At 39.7% G+C, this 16,519-nt stretch overlaps 1 protein-coding gene across 2 annotated transcripts in view; it reads left to right on the top strand.

The window, feature by feature from the left end:
- CHN2 (chimerin 2) overlaps positions 1-16,519 on the top strand; it is a 162,279-nt gene that overhangs the window by 92,892 nt on the left and 52,868 nt on the right. For both annotated transcript variants that reach the window (XM_064674105.1, XM_064674114.1), the window contains 2 exons: positions 2,109-2,222; positions 3,785-4,073. In XM_064674105.1, the coding sequence (XP_064530175.1) occupies positions 2,109-2,222; positions 3,785-4,073 (403 nt within the window). The remainder of the gene's footprint in view (positions 1-2,108; positions 2,223-3,784; positions 4,074-16,519) is intronic.

The raw sequence follows: 16,519 nt of genomic DNA, 5'->3' as shown, positions 1-16,519 counted from the left end.
CCTTGGTGGACCTGCCCACACGAGATCACATTAGTTGTTATCATACAGAAAGAAGCACTGGGGAAGTCCTATAAAAACAATTGACTCAGTGTTTAGTGGTGCTTGGAAAGAGAAAAAGGAATTTTTAGGTAAAGAAACTGGAAAAAAAAATATTACTATATAAATCTGTGATGTGGCTGCATTTTAAATAGGGCATATAGTTCTAGTGCTTCTCTACCCCTTCCTCCTCCATCCTTTTTACAAAGGTTGTAGAAGAAATGAAAGGTATGGCGAAGGACAACAATGGTGGAGTAAAGGGATGCAACTAGGGATGGCAGCTCTTACCACAGATAAAAATGAACAGGTCTTCCTCAGTGAGTGTCCAAGAGAGGGACATGCACAGTGTCCTTCTCAAGTTCATTGCCATGGGCAGCTGCAGAGACCAAAAGCACCAAGATCTTAAAGGGCTTACAAGTGAGATTCTCAGATTCGTGAAGGGTAAGGTCACAACTGATCAGTCACAATTGTGGCTAAACCAGTGATGGATGGACAGGGATGTGAAGTGAAAGAAATATGTCACTGCTTCCTACAGTCCTTCTGTAAGCATTTCTTGTCAGCTGCTGTCAGAAGCAGGCATCTGAGTTCAGGGGAACTTGTACCCTGTACAAGCTGTTTTCATGCTCTTAAAAAAATGTACTAAAATATCCATAAGAAAGCTTGGATTACCCAGTGCTTACCACCCATGGATAAAGAAATTTCACAGGTGCCCCAAGTATTTGTGAAATGGATCACAGGGAGAGCTTTTGTCAAAATATCTAACCTACAGCCTGGTATGTTTTATAATACATTTCTTTTGGGGAATAGCTTATGCTCATTATTTGTAATTAGAATTATGAATTGCCTTAAGTTTACTCGTAAAGTCATGCTTAAATTATGTCATTTAGGGGATGATCATTTCAATTTGGGTGGAGCAGTGAGTGTGTTCCCCACCTGTACAGACAGAAAAGATTAATCGATTTACGTTACTTTTAATAAAAAGTCACTCTGGAAAGGTCACCTAAATGTAATATTTTCAACATGTATTAGTTATGAAAAGACAACATAAAGAGGATGGAACAACAATTGCATTTACATCCAACGTGTTTTTCTTCCCTTTCACTTCCTCCCCAGAGGCAGTGTTAGGGATGTGCCACTTCATATGTATTGTCAGAAAGGAGAAAAATGCTGAAGGCCAGTACCTTTTAGTGCTTTTTTTTCAAACAGCAGCAAAAATAGAAACTTTCAAAACTGCTGAAGAGACCCTCAGAGACTTATCAGCTAGCAAAATGTGCGTAGGAGTTAAAACTCAAACTGCTGTCAAGACTGCATTTATACTGATGGAGAAATCACTGCTAAATATTGATTATCATAAGGTTAATTGTGCATCCTAGGCCCTCTTTCTTTCTTAAAATAGCAATGACAAAAGAATCAAAGAAGTATTGCTTTTCTCCAACACTGAATGAGGACCTCATTGGAATGAAGAAAACAGTATTTTTCTCAGTACTGTTCTGTACCTTCCTCCACTTTAATATATGCAGAATGGAATTTTGAATAATTGTTTCCATTTTTGTCTCAGTTTCCCTTACAAATTTGAGGAAGCATTGTTAATATAAAAATTAAGCAAACCGATAATAAGAAAGGCCTTTAATTTTAATTATATTTAAATATTTATGTATATATATAAAAATAACTACATACTTAAATATAATAATTCAATGTTTTAAAAATGCCCTTGTGCCTAGTTTCCGATTCTGTTGTAAGGCCTCTAGAAAGGAAACAAGGAATAGGGGTGTAGACTGGTAGAAGAGAAAAGTTGTGAAAAGACAGGGCATTTACAGAAAATAATCTTTGGGTGCTGTTGATTGTTATATTGACTGAAACTGCATATAGAGTGTAATTTTTGCTTTGTCTCTGTGCTGAACTTGTCCAGGCTTGTCCAGGCTGGATGACTGTTCTGCTGCTTGGACACTCTCCTGATGGCTTGGATCATGATGCTCTAGAGTGCTGAAGTTTTCGAATGGTTTCTGGGGTGGAGGAGGAGGTGTTTCTGGTTGGATTGTTGTGTAAGTCACCGGAATGTCTTCCCTTAGGTTTCACGGGATCATTTCTCGGGAGCAAGCAGATGAAATACTTGCTGGCGTAGAAGGAGCATATATTCTTAGAGAAAGCCAGCGGCAACCCGGCTGCTATACTCTTGCTCTCAGGTAAATGGTGTTTTAATAGAGGCTTACAGTTCACATGTAAATGTGTTTAATGGAGGGAATTATATCAGCTTGTTGTAGAAATACATTGTGAAGCATGGAATGCTGCTGCTCAAAGAAGTAAGAGTCTGTTATTAAAGTGAATGAAAAATTCAGTTGTGACCCTAGCTACAAACTCACTGCCCCTCACAGGTGCATTTCCTTGAAAATATGTCCACTCCTTGCTTAGCTGTGTCATTCAAAACCTGCCCACGCAAGTCTTAAAGACGCTGTGGGTTAGTGGCAAGAGGACAAGATACTCAGTTGGGTTTTGACAAATCAAACTCATTGGCAATACTTTGCCAATTTTTATAGCATTATTACTTCTGTGAGACATGCACAAACTAAAAGTCTGCATTTTTACCCTTCTACTGGTAAACTAGGAGGAAAAATCCTTTATGGACTTACCCCAAGTGTCTGTGATACAGTGCTGAAATCATGCTTAAAATTTGTATTGATGTGCAGATGGTAAAGCTGGAAAAGCTAGTGAGTCATGCCAACTAAAAAGTGGTGTAAATTAAAACCAACTTCTGTCAGCTGAAAAAGAACAAACACAATTTTTTAGGGTTTTGGAGAGAGATTTCAAAATAAAATGTTGAAAAAAATACTAAAGGATGAGAATTGTGGCAAAATGCCTATTGTTTTGATGCAACAGCATGATTTCTGAACCCATCCGGATAATAATTTGTAGAATCAAAAACTGAATTTGATTATAAATTAGGAGTTCATATGAAAAATGTGGGTGAAAAATAAGAGACTTAAACACTTTGATTTGAATTCCTAATAAAGTATGCAGAGACATGCAGTTTTGATGCAATATAAGGACCATTTAACCCAATATCGTATCTTTGAATCCTTTAAGCAATAGTGGGATTCCAACCTCAGTGTTGCAAACTGAATGTGCTACTACAGCACTCTGATTTTTAAAACACTTAAAAAAACCCCAATAGATTACACCTGCCATAAATAGGACCAAAGTTTTCCCACGTAACTTTAGGTATTTAATTGGGCCCTGAATTAGGAGCTTGGTGTCCCTAGCTTCCTCAGAGAGCGTGATTCAGGCCCTTAGAATTTGAATCACTTGCTAGAGATGCCCATCTCTCTTCACTGAGTGTAAATATGCCCATGGTGGTTAAGCATGGGCTTTCTGCACCTCAAAAATGATTCAGGATGGAAAAGCCTTTAATACAGTTATGCATCCCAGTGTAGGGCCTTGTCAGTGCAAACATGCCTTTCCAATTGCTGTGCTAGTTCCAATAGAGTTAGATTTAATCACGTACATCTGGGTCACGTAGCTTGTTGTGGAGACTTGGCCTCAGCTCTGTGGTCCAGTCCATGTGATGCAGTCAAGTTTGGGTTCAAACTTGGGTTGGTCTCTCCACAGAGGTCCAGTTGCAGCTGTGTGCATGTTCCATATGTAATCCAGACATATAGGTTTGTCAGTGAAATCATCTCCTGAGTGTTTTGCCAGTCTGAATTCTCTCTCTCTTTCTTCTCTCCCTCCACTTTTTTTTTGGTGTTTGCAGATTTGGTAATCAGACCCTAAACTACAGGTTGTTCTATGATGGGAAGCACTTTGTTGGGGAAAAAAGGTTCGAATCAATCCACGATCTGGTTACAGATGGCTTGATAACATTGTATATAGAAACAAAGGCTTCTGAGTATATTTCCAAAATGACAACAAACCCCATATATGAGCACATTGGATATGCCACTTTGCTTAGAGAAAAAGTGTCTCGGAGGCTGAGCAGAACAAAAAATGAATCCTCAAGAAAAGCAAGTGTAACGAGCGAAGAAAATACTCCAGTTGAAAAGGTAAGTATTCGGTTTCAAATTTGGGGAATTAATACCGGTCTTTCTATCAAATCTGAGAGGAATACTTTGATAAGTATTGCTTTCTCACTGAAAAGTTTACATCCTGTTAATAAGATATTGGCTCCAAACTCATATTTGACTGGAGCTTATGGTGAAAACTTTCCAATAAGTACCAAATGCAAATGTTTTCACCATGAAAATATAATGGTATATACCATTTAACTTAAGAACTGCATCTAAAATTGATCACAAGTTATATTTATCCATGTATGCTCAAGCATTTTCCACAGTAGGATTGTGAATCTGGTTCCCACTGACCCTTCACCACAGCTCAAGTTTGTTACCTTTCTGTACATGGTCCAAAGCTCCTCTTCTCTGCCAAGCCTTTGGTGGATGGGTCTCAAATTGGAATACTGTGTGTTTTCTTCCCTTTCTTCTCATGGATCTTAAATTGGGATGTTATCTGTTTGCTTCCGTTTCTTCTTGCTCTTCGCATTTGAAGTGGGCTTTCCTTGATCTCCTTCTGTCATGCACCTGTATCCCATAGCATTGTATGGACTAGGACTTATTTATAGGATGATAAATTGAGAATTCTTTGCAATTAGGAACCATCTGAAGATGTAAAATTAGGAATTATTTTACATATGAGAAGCAGCCTTGTAAGCAGTGACGTGGATGTTTTCATTTCCCGGGTGGTAAGGCAGTAAGAACTGTCAAAGAAAACTTTTTTTTGAGTCTGGTCCTTGTGCTGGATTGACTTACTGACATTTGTTAAGTGCACTTCTGCAGCATGACTGTTGATTTTAGTGTTCAGTATGGTGGCTAGCTAGTTGGGAACTGGAGACAGTTTGGGAAGCAGGGAGTGAATTTGCTGTCATGCAGTCATGAAGAACATGAAAAGAGATCAGCTTCTCTGTATGTGTCCTCGTCTCTCTTGGACATTTCTGGCAGAATTATCTGTTGGGTTCACATATCTACATTGGCTGATTATGTACTGGTTTGGATTTCTCAGTAATAATAATTGCTTGAATGACATGTAAACATCCTCTGTAACAAATTAATTCCATTAAAAATGACATTTTTTAGGGAAGGTGTACTGACACAGGGAAGGCCTTTGGAGAGTGGTACAACAACAACTTCTCCATTCACATTTTATTTCAAAATTTATCTACTGATGGCAATAGCTTTTGGTTCAATTGAATGGTATTTTAGTATCTAAGAGGAGTAGATGCCATTAAAACATCCAGTGCTCCTTCAGTTGATTCCTATGATTGGACACTAATTGATATTTAATTCTGTAACAGACATAAGAAAGGGAATTTTTGCTTTATTTAAAGCACAATAAGAAATAGACGTAGTGCAGTGTGACAAACTTTTTTTGTGTTGGTGTTTTTGTGTAACAAAATGGTCCAGAGGTCGTTCTGGAACTGGACCATCACTGGCATGATTGTAAATATTATTACATTACTGTAGTGCAATAAAGCAATCCTGACAATCGAAGATCATGCTACATTCTCTAGGAAATCAGGGGAATTTGTTTTGTGCAAGGAAAAATACAGTTTCAAAATTGTTTCATTTTACTTGCAGTTCTTGCAGTTGAGGAGCAATGGTCTTTTGTAATTCTCAAAGGCCTCGGAGGGGTTTGCTCTAGTACTGTGTATTTCACAACAGATTGTCTTTTCTGTTGTGCTCGGGGTTGGATGTCATTCTTAAGGTTGGTACTGTAAAAACTCTTTTAGGCCAACAGAAGGCAAACTGTTGCTGAAGGGACTTGTGCCCTCTCTCCTTCATCACTGCCTCTTTGCTGACCTACTGTTTTATGCAGCTACACAATAGGTGTCATCAAAAAATGGCTCTAGATTAAAACTGACACAGCTAGAAATAAAAACACATGAATTTTCAGCCAGATCTGCTACCTGATCCACCTCACATGAGTGGAAATGCAGCACAGAGGAGAAAGTAAGACTCTTCTCTCATAACAGCTTAAAAAAATTATCATCTTGGCTTAAAGTGAGTGGAGTGCTGCATTCTTAGTTCCAAATACCTGTGCTTGAAAATGTTTGGACTTGTAACACGCTGTCAATAGTGAAAACACATCTCTGGACCTCATTAGTGATTGTATTAGGTCTTCTTTTGCATTGTAGCTGAATGAAATTTAAATGTTTAGAGTATTATTTACCTCTGAGGTGGTTCATGATGTGAAAGGCAGTACCCCAGGTCCTTACTCTACAAGGACTGGTGCTCATATAGATTTCTGTATGTGCAGGCAGTAGCAGCCTGCAAGGCTGGGCTGTATGGCTGTGCTGTCATGTAAAAATAGCTGGCTTCAGTTAAGCCACTATATTGTTAGCAACCCTTTCTGCCTTCTTCCCACTGAGGGGAAGAGCAGAAGGAGGAATAGCAGCTGTTTCTAACATATTTTCCTTGCCAGGAGAAGTAGGAGCAATCACAGCTATAAGAGGAGTGGGCTAAACAGGCAAGGGAATCTGTTCACAAGCTGAAGACCTGGTGTAGCAGCTGAAGCCTATGTTGATGGTCAGGATTCCCAGTGGGCTTCTCTATTGGTACCAGTTCTTTTCTAGCATCTCATGTGAAAAAAAGATCACATCAACTAAATTATTAGCAACTGAAAAAAAGCTCACAGAAGTCTGTATGGTGAAGCCTACCGTAGCTGCTTTTGATTCATATGTTCCTGGGGGAAGCTCACGATATGTTTGATAGCAGACAAAGACTCAGGGGTCATCTTCCCATTTGTTCCTTTCAATAGACTCAGATAAAGTATGGACTGGGCTTTGGAATAAACCAGTGAATTTTTGAGCATTTGTTAGTACTAACATATAGGGACTAAGGAGGATAAAGGGAATGTAATGTTTGTTTTTATATAAACTTTAGAAGTCCTCAAATACAACAATATTATGGGGAAGTAATAGTTCAGTGAGAGCTGTATCAGATGTTTTGCTTGAGGCTGCCGTGTGTTGTACAGCATTTTAGGCAAAGGCCATGGTTTGCCCACAGATCACAACCTTCACTCACTTCAATTACTGCAATAAATTTCAGACCCCTAGAAGTAAGTGAATGAATATTCAGCATGACGTTTTTCTGCAAAGCAAATTCTTTGCTGCATGTGTGAAAAATCATTGATTTTTTTTTTTTCTCTGGCCAGTTTAACAGGTAAAATGTTGTTTTTCAATTACTGAGCTGGTTTATTTGAAAGTGCTGCCTAGAGTATTTTGAATGTTTCAGAAATGGTGGGAGAAAGCCATACGTGCAGGACAGAAACTTTCATTATATCTCAGGAATAAGACGAGAATTCAATGCTTTAAGGTTAAGCATCAGTACTCCTCTTACCGATTAGGCTCTTTACAAGTGAGATTTTGTTTTATACTGAAACAAATTCCAGAGTGTGAAAGTGCAGCTGAAGGCATTCATCTCCTTAGTGGGTTTGTTAACGCCATCCAGGGAGTCTGTTCGTTCTGTCACCTCCCGTGTTGACAGCGGAGATTATTTGATGTCTCAGTCACTCCAGTGCCACTGCTCCCCATGGGGTAGGTCGGCGGAGAGGGGCCACCAAGGCACAGGCTGGCAGGAGGAGCAAGCATTCAGATCAAATGTCTTGGTACTGCCTGGGGTACCTGTCTGTTCCCATAATGATAATTTCTTTGAGGTTGTAATTAGTGGAGTCATGCCCATTCCAGAAGGGAGATGTGATAATTGGGCTGGATTAAGCTGTTGTTGTTCATGTCTTCTTATCCAACACTTTTTGCAATAGGCCTAAGAAAACATTTATGCTTTAAAGTATTTAATGCGGGTGTTTCATCCAGAAGTTATTTCTGTCTGACTTTAGGAAGCCGCTTGATTTTTAGACAGAGATTCCAAATTTTGGTCTGAATAGCTTAACAGATGTTTAATCTGAAAGGAGCCATGATGATTTTAAGGAATGAAGTGTTGTGGGAGAACAGTGTGCTGCAAATACTTTCTTACTGGTGTAGGCACTTGTCGTTTTAATGGGATCCAGCTTCAACAAGGATTTTGGATAGAGAAATTGGGTTTTTTTGCAAAGAACATTTGAAGATCACATGTTGTCTGTTTAGGGTTATGGTTTAAACTTGGGCAAGTTGTGATCACCTGCTTTATGTTTGTTCTGCTTATGGAATGCTGTACTTGCATCAAATAAACACATACTAGAAGATGTAGAGCAGATAAGTACCTGGTACTGGTACATACTGTAATTAATTGCCAGTAGTTCAAGTTAATGGTGAATGTAGAAGAATTGTAACTTGCTGTAAGCAATTAATCTTCACAGTTAGGAGAGAAAAAATTGCAGTAGACTGTCAGTAAAATATGTAGTTCTGAAACATTTATCGCTATTACATTTTCCTGCAAATGCTGCTCTTAACTGCGTCAGCGGTCTTTGTGTCCCAGACAAGGGGAAAAAAAAATCTTCCATTCTAATGTAATCCTACCTCAGCAAGTGTAATTTGGGAAAATATATTCAAAGAATTGAAATGTTGGAAGTGAATGCAAGCTGGAGTTTCATGAATGCTCTGATCAGGTAAAATCTGTTGCAGTTGCTGATGAGAAGTCATCGTGGTTCCCTGCTCTTGCACTTTCAATCCCGCTCCTGTGACCTGCCCTGTGCACTACTGCAGCCATCCCTTGCCTTGGGTGGGACCTGGATGTCCTGTGTCAGGCAAAGGCTGTGCCCCACACCTTGTTTCTTTGCTAAGCTGGTCTGATGAAAACCGTAAGCTGGAGTTAAAGAAAACCTTTGGCAGCATTTGAGCTTAATGTGTTTGCAAAAAGAATGATCTTAACCTATCTGACAGGGGACAAACTGTGGGTAAATGCAGTAAAGATTAAGGAAGGCTTTTTCAGTGCCAGGTCTCTGCTTACATGGATCCTGGCAAAGCTCCCATCAACTTCTCTCCTAGTCAGATCTGGCTCAAACATACCAGCTCAAAAATACTGGCTCAGTTCAAACATACCGGTTGTACATGAAATATGAGTTTGCTTGAAGCCTGGACTGGAGTGTTTGTTCTGCTCTCTGGATGCAAGTACATGCCAGAAGCAGCACGAGACATTTAATGATGATGGTTTTTACAGAACAGTGTAGCTGTTCGAGCTAAACCAAGAGCAAGCTGTATGTGGAGTCTACACTTCACAGAAGGACAATGCAGAAAACTGTTGCTGTTTGACATGGTAACCTCTCTGTATCTGTTTTGCTGTAACTCATAACTGGACCTTGAAGTGCAAATGACAGAGCCCATAGTTAGTACTGCAGCTAGAACTAAAGAGCTGAAATGATAAGCATATTATGGAGTCTGGGAGGCTGTAGATTTCCTTGGCAGAAAATCCAACACCAGTAATAGACAGATAAGAAAGCTATTCCTATTAAGGCAAAGGTGACAGAAAAGGAAGAATAACTTTGCTAGCAGTTGTAGTTGATATTACTGTCCTCATTAGTTATGCTGCTCACACACAGTTTCCCACAGAAGAAAATGCAGGACTTCCAGGAAAAAATATTTTCTAATATCCTCTAATTGGAGATGTAATCTGGTTTGGAAACTATATTTTAGGGGCACTGCAGTTTTTCTTACATCAAAACTCTACAAGAGACAGTTAATTTTAAGACAACCTCTGGTTTCATTTAATTTTTGTAAGTATTTGCACTTCTACATTGTTATTCACACCACGTTCCTTTCTGAAGGGTTTTTAGCCTCATACTTGCCACTCCAATTTTGTATCTTCATTGAATTTTCTAACTGCTGTTAGCCAATAATAAAGAAATCTTTTCAGTCTTCCATTTATTCATTATTCTTCCAATTCTGCAGCTCCTCTAAACTTCTAATGGTCCTATTACAGGTTGCTAGATAGTGTTTAATTCTCTGCTGGGATGTCTATCCAGATGCTGAGCATTTCCTTCCACAGGAGGGCTGCAGGGTACTGCGCTGTCCCAGCAGCAGTTCTTGGGGTTAAGAAGATAATGAGCAGAAACATCTGTTCCTGCAGGCTCTGGGCTAGAAACACACTGATAATTTGACGTGGTGTGTTTTACATTGCCTTCAACTCCCTGCTTTTTGCAGCATGCTTGGTCAGAACAAATTAAAACGCTCAGTTCTACATGGTCATTAACAACTGACCATCGTCTTTTATTAGAGGCTATAATCTCACTCCTGTATGCACAACCACAGAATTCACAAGGGACTTCTCCCTGGCTGTACTGATTTTGCCTAGAAGATGCTCAGACACCACACTGATAAAAGCAACATAAAGCCTATACACAGAGGTGGCCTTTATCTGCAGAGTTAAGTAATACGTGCAGGGATAAAAGGTGTGTGGCATTTTTGCTGCTAGAAGCAACAAACTAATACATCAAAATGACTTTGGGAGTAATGAATTCCTCTCATCAGTCACTCAGGCTTGTCCTGCAAAAGTAATATTCTACACACAGGTTACTTACATGTACATACTTAATTGTAGCGTGTCCTGACATGAGTACTTAACTACATACCTGACTGTCTTCTTTAAATAACTGTTAGCAATTCAGCAGTGATTCCATCCAGAATATTCTTTGGTATTATACCACAGCGAGGAGGAGTTTATATTAATACAGTAGATTTACTAGCATATGTATTTTAGTAAACAGTTTTGTATTTCAAATATCATCACACTGAAAATATAGTCAGCTGATCGTTTTCTTTTGCCCTTCAATATTGGCATTCTGTTGTGTTTTCCAGCTGTGTCTTTTTACAGCTTTTTGTTTGTTTAAAGCATCATAAATATAAAATGGGCAATATATAAGATATAAAAATAAGAAAGCTACCATAGTACAATCATGGAAAGCATCTTTCAATTCCTTCCCTCTAGCTGTCTATGTTTATGCACAGTATAAGGGACACTGCTTTGTAATTGACTGTGGCACTCCTGTTACCTAATATTTTGCCTCATTAAGCAAGGATTTTTGAAAAGAATAATTTGGATTAATTTTAACAGTAGTGGAAATCGAGGGAATCAAGAGAAAGAGAGGTTCCATTGCAAAGTATTTGCTTACTTTGCTTCCCTGAACTGTTAACATCTCTCCAGGTTCCTGGTTTATGTTATGTTATTACTGTCAGCTTAGAATTAATTTTTGCCTTAAGCATATAAGTGATATGATTATGCCTGAAGAGAGCTTGTAAGTTGGAGACAGTACTGATTTACACAAATGACATGATGCAGTGGGTATAATCTGATCCAAATACTACTGAATTAAGGGGAAGACCCCCAAGGATTTCACTGAGTCTTGGAGCAATTCAGGGCATCGCTAAGCATATGGAGCAAAGGTAAATATGAAGTTTGTAACCACCAAAGTGCTTCCCAATCCGGAGTTTTTGAAAGGTGACCGAGTGGAAGTGATGTGAAACCTTCATGTCTGAATACCACAACTGTAGATTGAAATTTTCTCGAATGAGAATGTCAGTTTAGTACTAAAAAAGTATTCAATACACCAGAAGCGCTTATAATAGTCTTAAGGCAAATGCCACTTGGCTCTTCAAGTACAGTACTATATCTGCAGCTAGGCTCTGCTGAATACATAAATTAATCTTTTTCTCCTGGGTATTTTCCTGTTATGAGCATGTTAATAATTCTACCAAAGCTAAGTGTTTGTTGCATAAAACCCATGCTTGCTTCAATGTATTAAAAATAAAAGCTTACATGAGGGTATTTTATCTTATCTTTTATATTCTTTACACAGTTTGATGGCATTAAATTCGTATAAACAAACTTCCATAGGGATTGGGTTGGAGCCTTCAGCATAAACATTTCATTTGTCTAGCCACTGGAAAATGAAAAGACATTTTTTAAGTAAAAATCTATAGTTGATTATCTTGCATGAATCTTGAGACACTGTGTAGGAGTAGGCACTAAAATTTTACAAGCACCTTTGAACTGCCATATTTTGATCTTGGAAGACAAGTGTTCCACTTCTTAAGTATAAGAGAGGTATTAATTTTTGGTGGTGGTGGACTTTGAATTAGTGTCAAAAGGAAAGTATTTAAATAGTGACTAGTATTTTTTCTTTATATTTTGATTAGAAAATTTTTAGTCACGTGCATGTTTAGGTTATACATTTTCTTGGCTAATCATAAGGAAAAAATAATCTGTCCTCTGTGTTCCTGATGGACATGACAAGAGATGATAGAACTGAAACACAGTGACATGGACATTGCAGGTCAGCTATTAAGGGGGGGCAAAAAAACCAACAGTGAAACACTGGGGAAGAGTGCCTGGGAGGGGGTAACAAAATCACCCTCATTGTAAGGCATAGAAACATGTTAGAAAACATCTGGAAGAAATGGCATGGATAGCATGTGTACCTGAGGCAGACAGGAGAAAAACTGCCTACAGTGTCTTCTAGTCCTTTTCTCTCTGTTTTTTTTTTGGATGTGAAAATACATTATTTAGGCTCTGATTCATCTTGGCTAGATCAAGACATCTTACTAATAAAGCTAAGGAGCAGTTATTTGATTCCTCCCAATGGGAGAAGGGTACATTCCACCTTCAATTCAGAATTGCCGCTGCACTAGACAGGAATTAATGGCAGCCACAACCCTAATGTCCAAGACTTCCACAAAAGGCTTAATGCTACCCACGATACACTAAGTTCTTCCTCTTCTATATCCTCTGCAGACCTGCCAAGGAAAGCCTGGTTTTCTATGTCCCTATGAGCTGACCAGCACTTGTCCCATCATGCTCTAGATATTATCCTTTCTGACCATAAAATGTGTATGTCATATTCACAGAGTGTCTTCTTCCATACTCCAGGTGCAGTAGGTTTCACCCCTGAGGCATGTGGGTACTTGACTGAACTCAGGTGCAGAGCCCCAGCAAATGCCCTCTTTTTGTCTGGGCTCTCACCACAGTGAGCCAGGTTAGCAGCCTGCACTCACACCCTGCAGCTGGGATACTGGGACTCCAGGTGCAGGTATCTCCCTGGTCACCTTCAGGCTGGGTCAGCAGCTGTCAGTCGGGCACGGTCTCAGGTAGTAGAACTCGACAGTGATGCCAGGCAGGAGAAGGCAGCAGCCTCAGCAGAATGACAGCTAGTACTGACCATAGAGAAGCATGTGCTGTTGACTGTTCTCAGCTGAGTTTTGACTACAAAGGTCAGGAACCAGTGTTTTTTATAACTGCTCATATTTGGAGAAGAGGACTCTGTGGTGTGAGAAGTACAAATCGTAACAGTGGGCTCTTTCTTGTAATGTATTCTCAGCCCTGGAGAACAGTGGGACTGCTCACAGTCATCAGCATGGCTTATAAAGAATGAATACTGCCAGTTAGACTTGATTGCCTTTTTGGTAGATTTACAAAAGTACGGAATGAAAAGAATGCAGCAGATGCAGAATAATTGGATTTTTAGCAAAGTAGTACAATGTCTCATGAAATCGCACTCTTGACATTAATTCAAATTGGTTGGCTCATGAACATGGTTTCACGGACCAAAAATAGGTAGAGGAATTTCAAGCAAAGAATAGAGATAGACAACAACGTGATAAACTGGGGAAAGGTGGCTGATGAAGTACTGCAGGGACAGGAGTTTCATTTAAGATTTTTATTGATCTGGAAAAGTGCAAATAAGATATTACCAAAAACTCAGGATGGTTTGGCCTATGATGTCACTCAGTATAAGAATTTAATCCCTAGGAACATAATGCGTGTATATGACAGAAATATCAAGAGAATCTCAATTAGAATTTGTAAGCAGACAATTTGGCATGTTTTAAGCACATAGAAAGGAGCCAAGCCACATACCTGCAGTAGCTTTTCTTTGAGGAGAGTCATTTGCATTTAAGCCAGGTGTGCCACTATTAAGCAGGGACTGGAGGTGACAAAGGGGAACATTGCCATACCTTCAGGAGAAATTGTCTCCACTGCTTGTGAAGATGTTACACTTTGAAAGCCTCTTTCGCTGATTTTCTGCTAGTTCATCCATCCATCAAAACAGTACCTATTGCTGTGGTAACTCATCCCCTTTTGGCAAGCTGCAAGCCAGAAATAGTGCTTCACCTTCTCAGGTTAATTGTGCTCAGTACCTGTAGGCAGGGAGAGGTGGAAAGTCCAGGCCAGGTGCCATTTGGCTGATGGTACAAGGCAGCTTTTCTGAAGTCTATAAGGCTTGTTTGGGACCTTGACAGCAGGACTGACTCTCCAGGGTCAATTTTCAGTGCCTTCTGGATTTCTCATGGCAGTCTGAGCTGTGGGCTCCTCGAAAAAGATAGATAGGCTGGGAGTGTAGCTTGGCCATTTGTCAGAGTCCATCAGGAACAAAATATTCCCTCAACAAGAAGTTGAGATGGAGCTTTTTGGGGAGGGGAGGGATGGGACAAATCTGAAGAAGGCTTCTCCATATAACTCTGTTAGACTCTATACAATCTAGACTTGCAGGGAAGAGCTTGGGAGGAATCAATCAAGATGATTTGTGAATGAAATTGTCCCAATTAAACACTAGGTGGCATATTTACGTTAGAGTTTCCAGGGACTGAATTAGGTGCTGACACCCATTTGTGCTTGTGCAATGAGTGGTTTCATGGGAACATGACCATCTGATGCCTTTTTTTAACAACAAGCATTCATCTTGTTCTTAAAAAATGTGACACGAAGACACCATTGCTTACTTCAGCCTTAAAGTTAGTCTTTAGCTTCTCAAAGTCACTTTTGTTTTAAAACACAGATTATGAAATGTGCAATCGGGAATAGGTATGTACACGGCAACAGTCGACAGAAGGGCCCAGTCTGAAAGGACTTGTGTAAATAGTGAGAGGGGTTAATATGCAAAGACATAGTGTGATTTACTTGTTTTGCTTGTCTGAAAGGCTGGATATATAATGCATATATAATGCATTTAAAAATTCAAATGAAGAAAACCTAATATTAATCCTTATGTGAATGAAAAGCACAGCTTTTGATTTCAGAGCTGGTGTTTTAAGGTAATGGCATCCAGTGGTTAGGGCTAAATGCTCATTGGTAGAAAATAAGCCTTTATTCTGCATGTCTGTGTGATACTTGCTTCATCAACCAGGCTGCAGTTTTATGTACGTTTTTGCTTCTCCATCAGTGAAAGAATAAAAGCAGCTCTCTTTTGTTGTGTGAAGAAAAGCCTTTTCACAAAGTTCGTTGTTGAGAAAAGCCAATGTCACAGCCATCACCAGTGCAGAGCACTTAGCCTCTATCAAAAAAATCCTATGTTTAGTATATCTGGTCTGAAAATTCTTATTTCTTGCTATGGATATTTTAAGAAGACAAATAGATACTTTAGTCTAATTGCAGATACTGTGTAGTTAAACTTCCTTAGTACAAGAGATATCTGTATTGCTGCTTGCACAGGTTATTGCAGCTCTCCCTGGAAGGGAGTTGTAGGTTCCTGACTCACATCCCCCACCAGCCAGAATTCTGGGATGAACCCTGCCATCTGTCAGCCTACTTTGCCATAACTCATGTATGGATCTCTGAGTTGACAGAACTGGTTATAGCTATTTAGTGTGACCTCTTACAAACAAAATTGGCCATGTAAAAAGGGGGCTAAACATATAGGTCTGAGCTGGGGTATGCTCATGCCAGTGCTGAGGAGTGTGGCAAATAGACCTTGCCATGGGAACAGGATTATGAGGACACATCCTTGCCTTGCCTAACACTAATTGTACCCCAGACATGCCTGTCCCCTTCAAAGGTAAAACTTTTCCATCCTCTCCTCATGCGCAATAAGTCTGTAGCTATTACACTATATGATGCCAGGGAATGTAGTAGGGCAAAAACTGGACCTAATTGCAGCCTGCCAATACCTGAAGAGAGCCTACAAGAAAGATGGAGAGAGACTATAAGGGCATGTAGTGACAGGATGAGGGGGAATGGCTTCAAACTGATTAGATATTAGGAAGAAATTCTGTACTGTGGGGGTGTTGAGACACTGATAGAGGTTGCCAAGAGAAGTGGCTGCCACATCCCTTGAAGTATTCAAGGCCGAGTTGGATGTAGCTCTGAGCAACCTGGTCTAGTGAAAGGTGTCCCTGCCCGTGACAGGGGGCTTAGAATTAGATGATTTTAAAGTCCTCTCCAACTCAAACCATTCTATGATTCTGTGATTCTATGATTTTAACAGCTTGCCTTAGGACATCAAAACTGTGTCCAAAACATCTGTGCTCTGGCATCGGGAGAGTTTGGTCAGGTTTGTACCACAAAAATGAATTGATGCCTACTTAATTTTCAGTAGTTTTGATGCCAGTGTTCTCTAAGGTTTTTATGGCTGTTGTTTTTGCAGGTCTCAGAAAAATACTAGTAGACCAGCATGTAGTTTGGGCAGTGAACAGCTGTCCTACATGCAGTGGCTGGATCCCTGGCTGCTGCTGGGCTGCATTCACAAAGCTGTGGTTTACAACCTAAGTACATAGAGAAACACCTGGGCAACTCTT

Source organism: Pseudopipra pipra, chromosome 1 (assembly GCF_036250125.1).
Source record: "Pseudopipra pipra isolate bDixPip1 chromosome 1, bDixPip1.hap1, whole genome shotgun sequence".
In the NCBI taxonomy this organism is placed as follows: Eukaryota; Metazoa; Chordata; class Aves; order Passeriformes; family Pipridae; genus Pseudopipra; species Pseudopipra pipra.
Note: the sequence above shows the minus strand (reverse complement) of the source record. Positions and strands in the feature narration are given on the sequence as shown.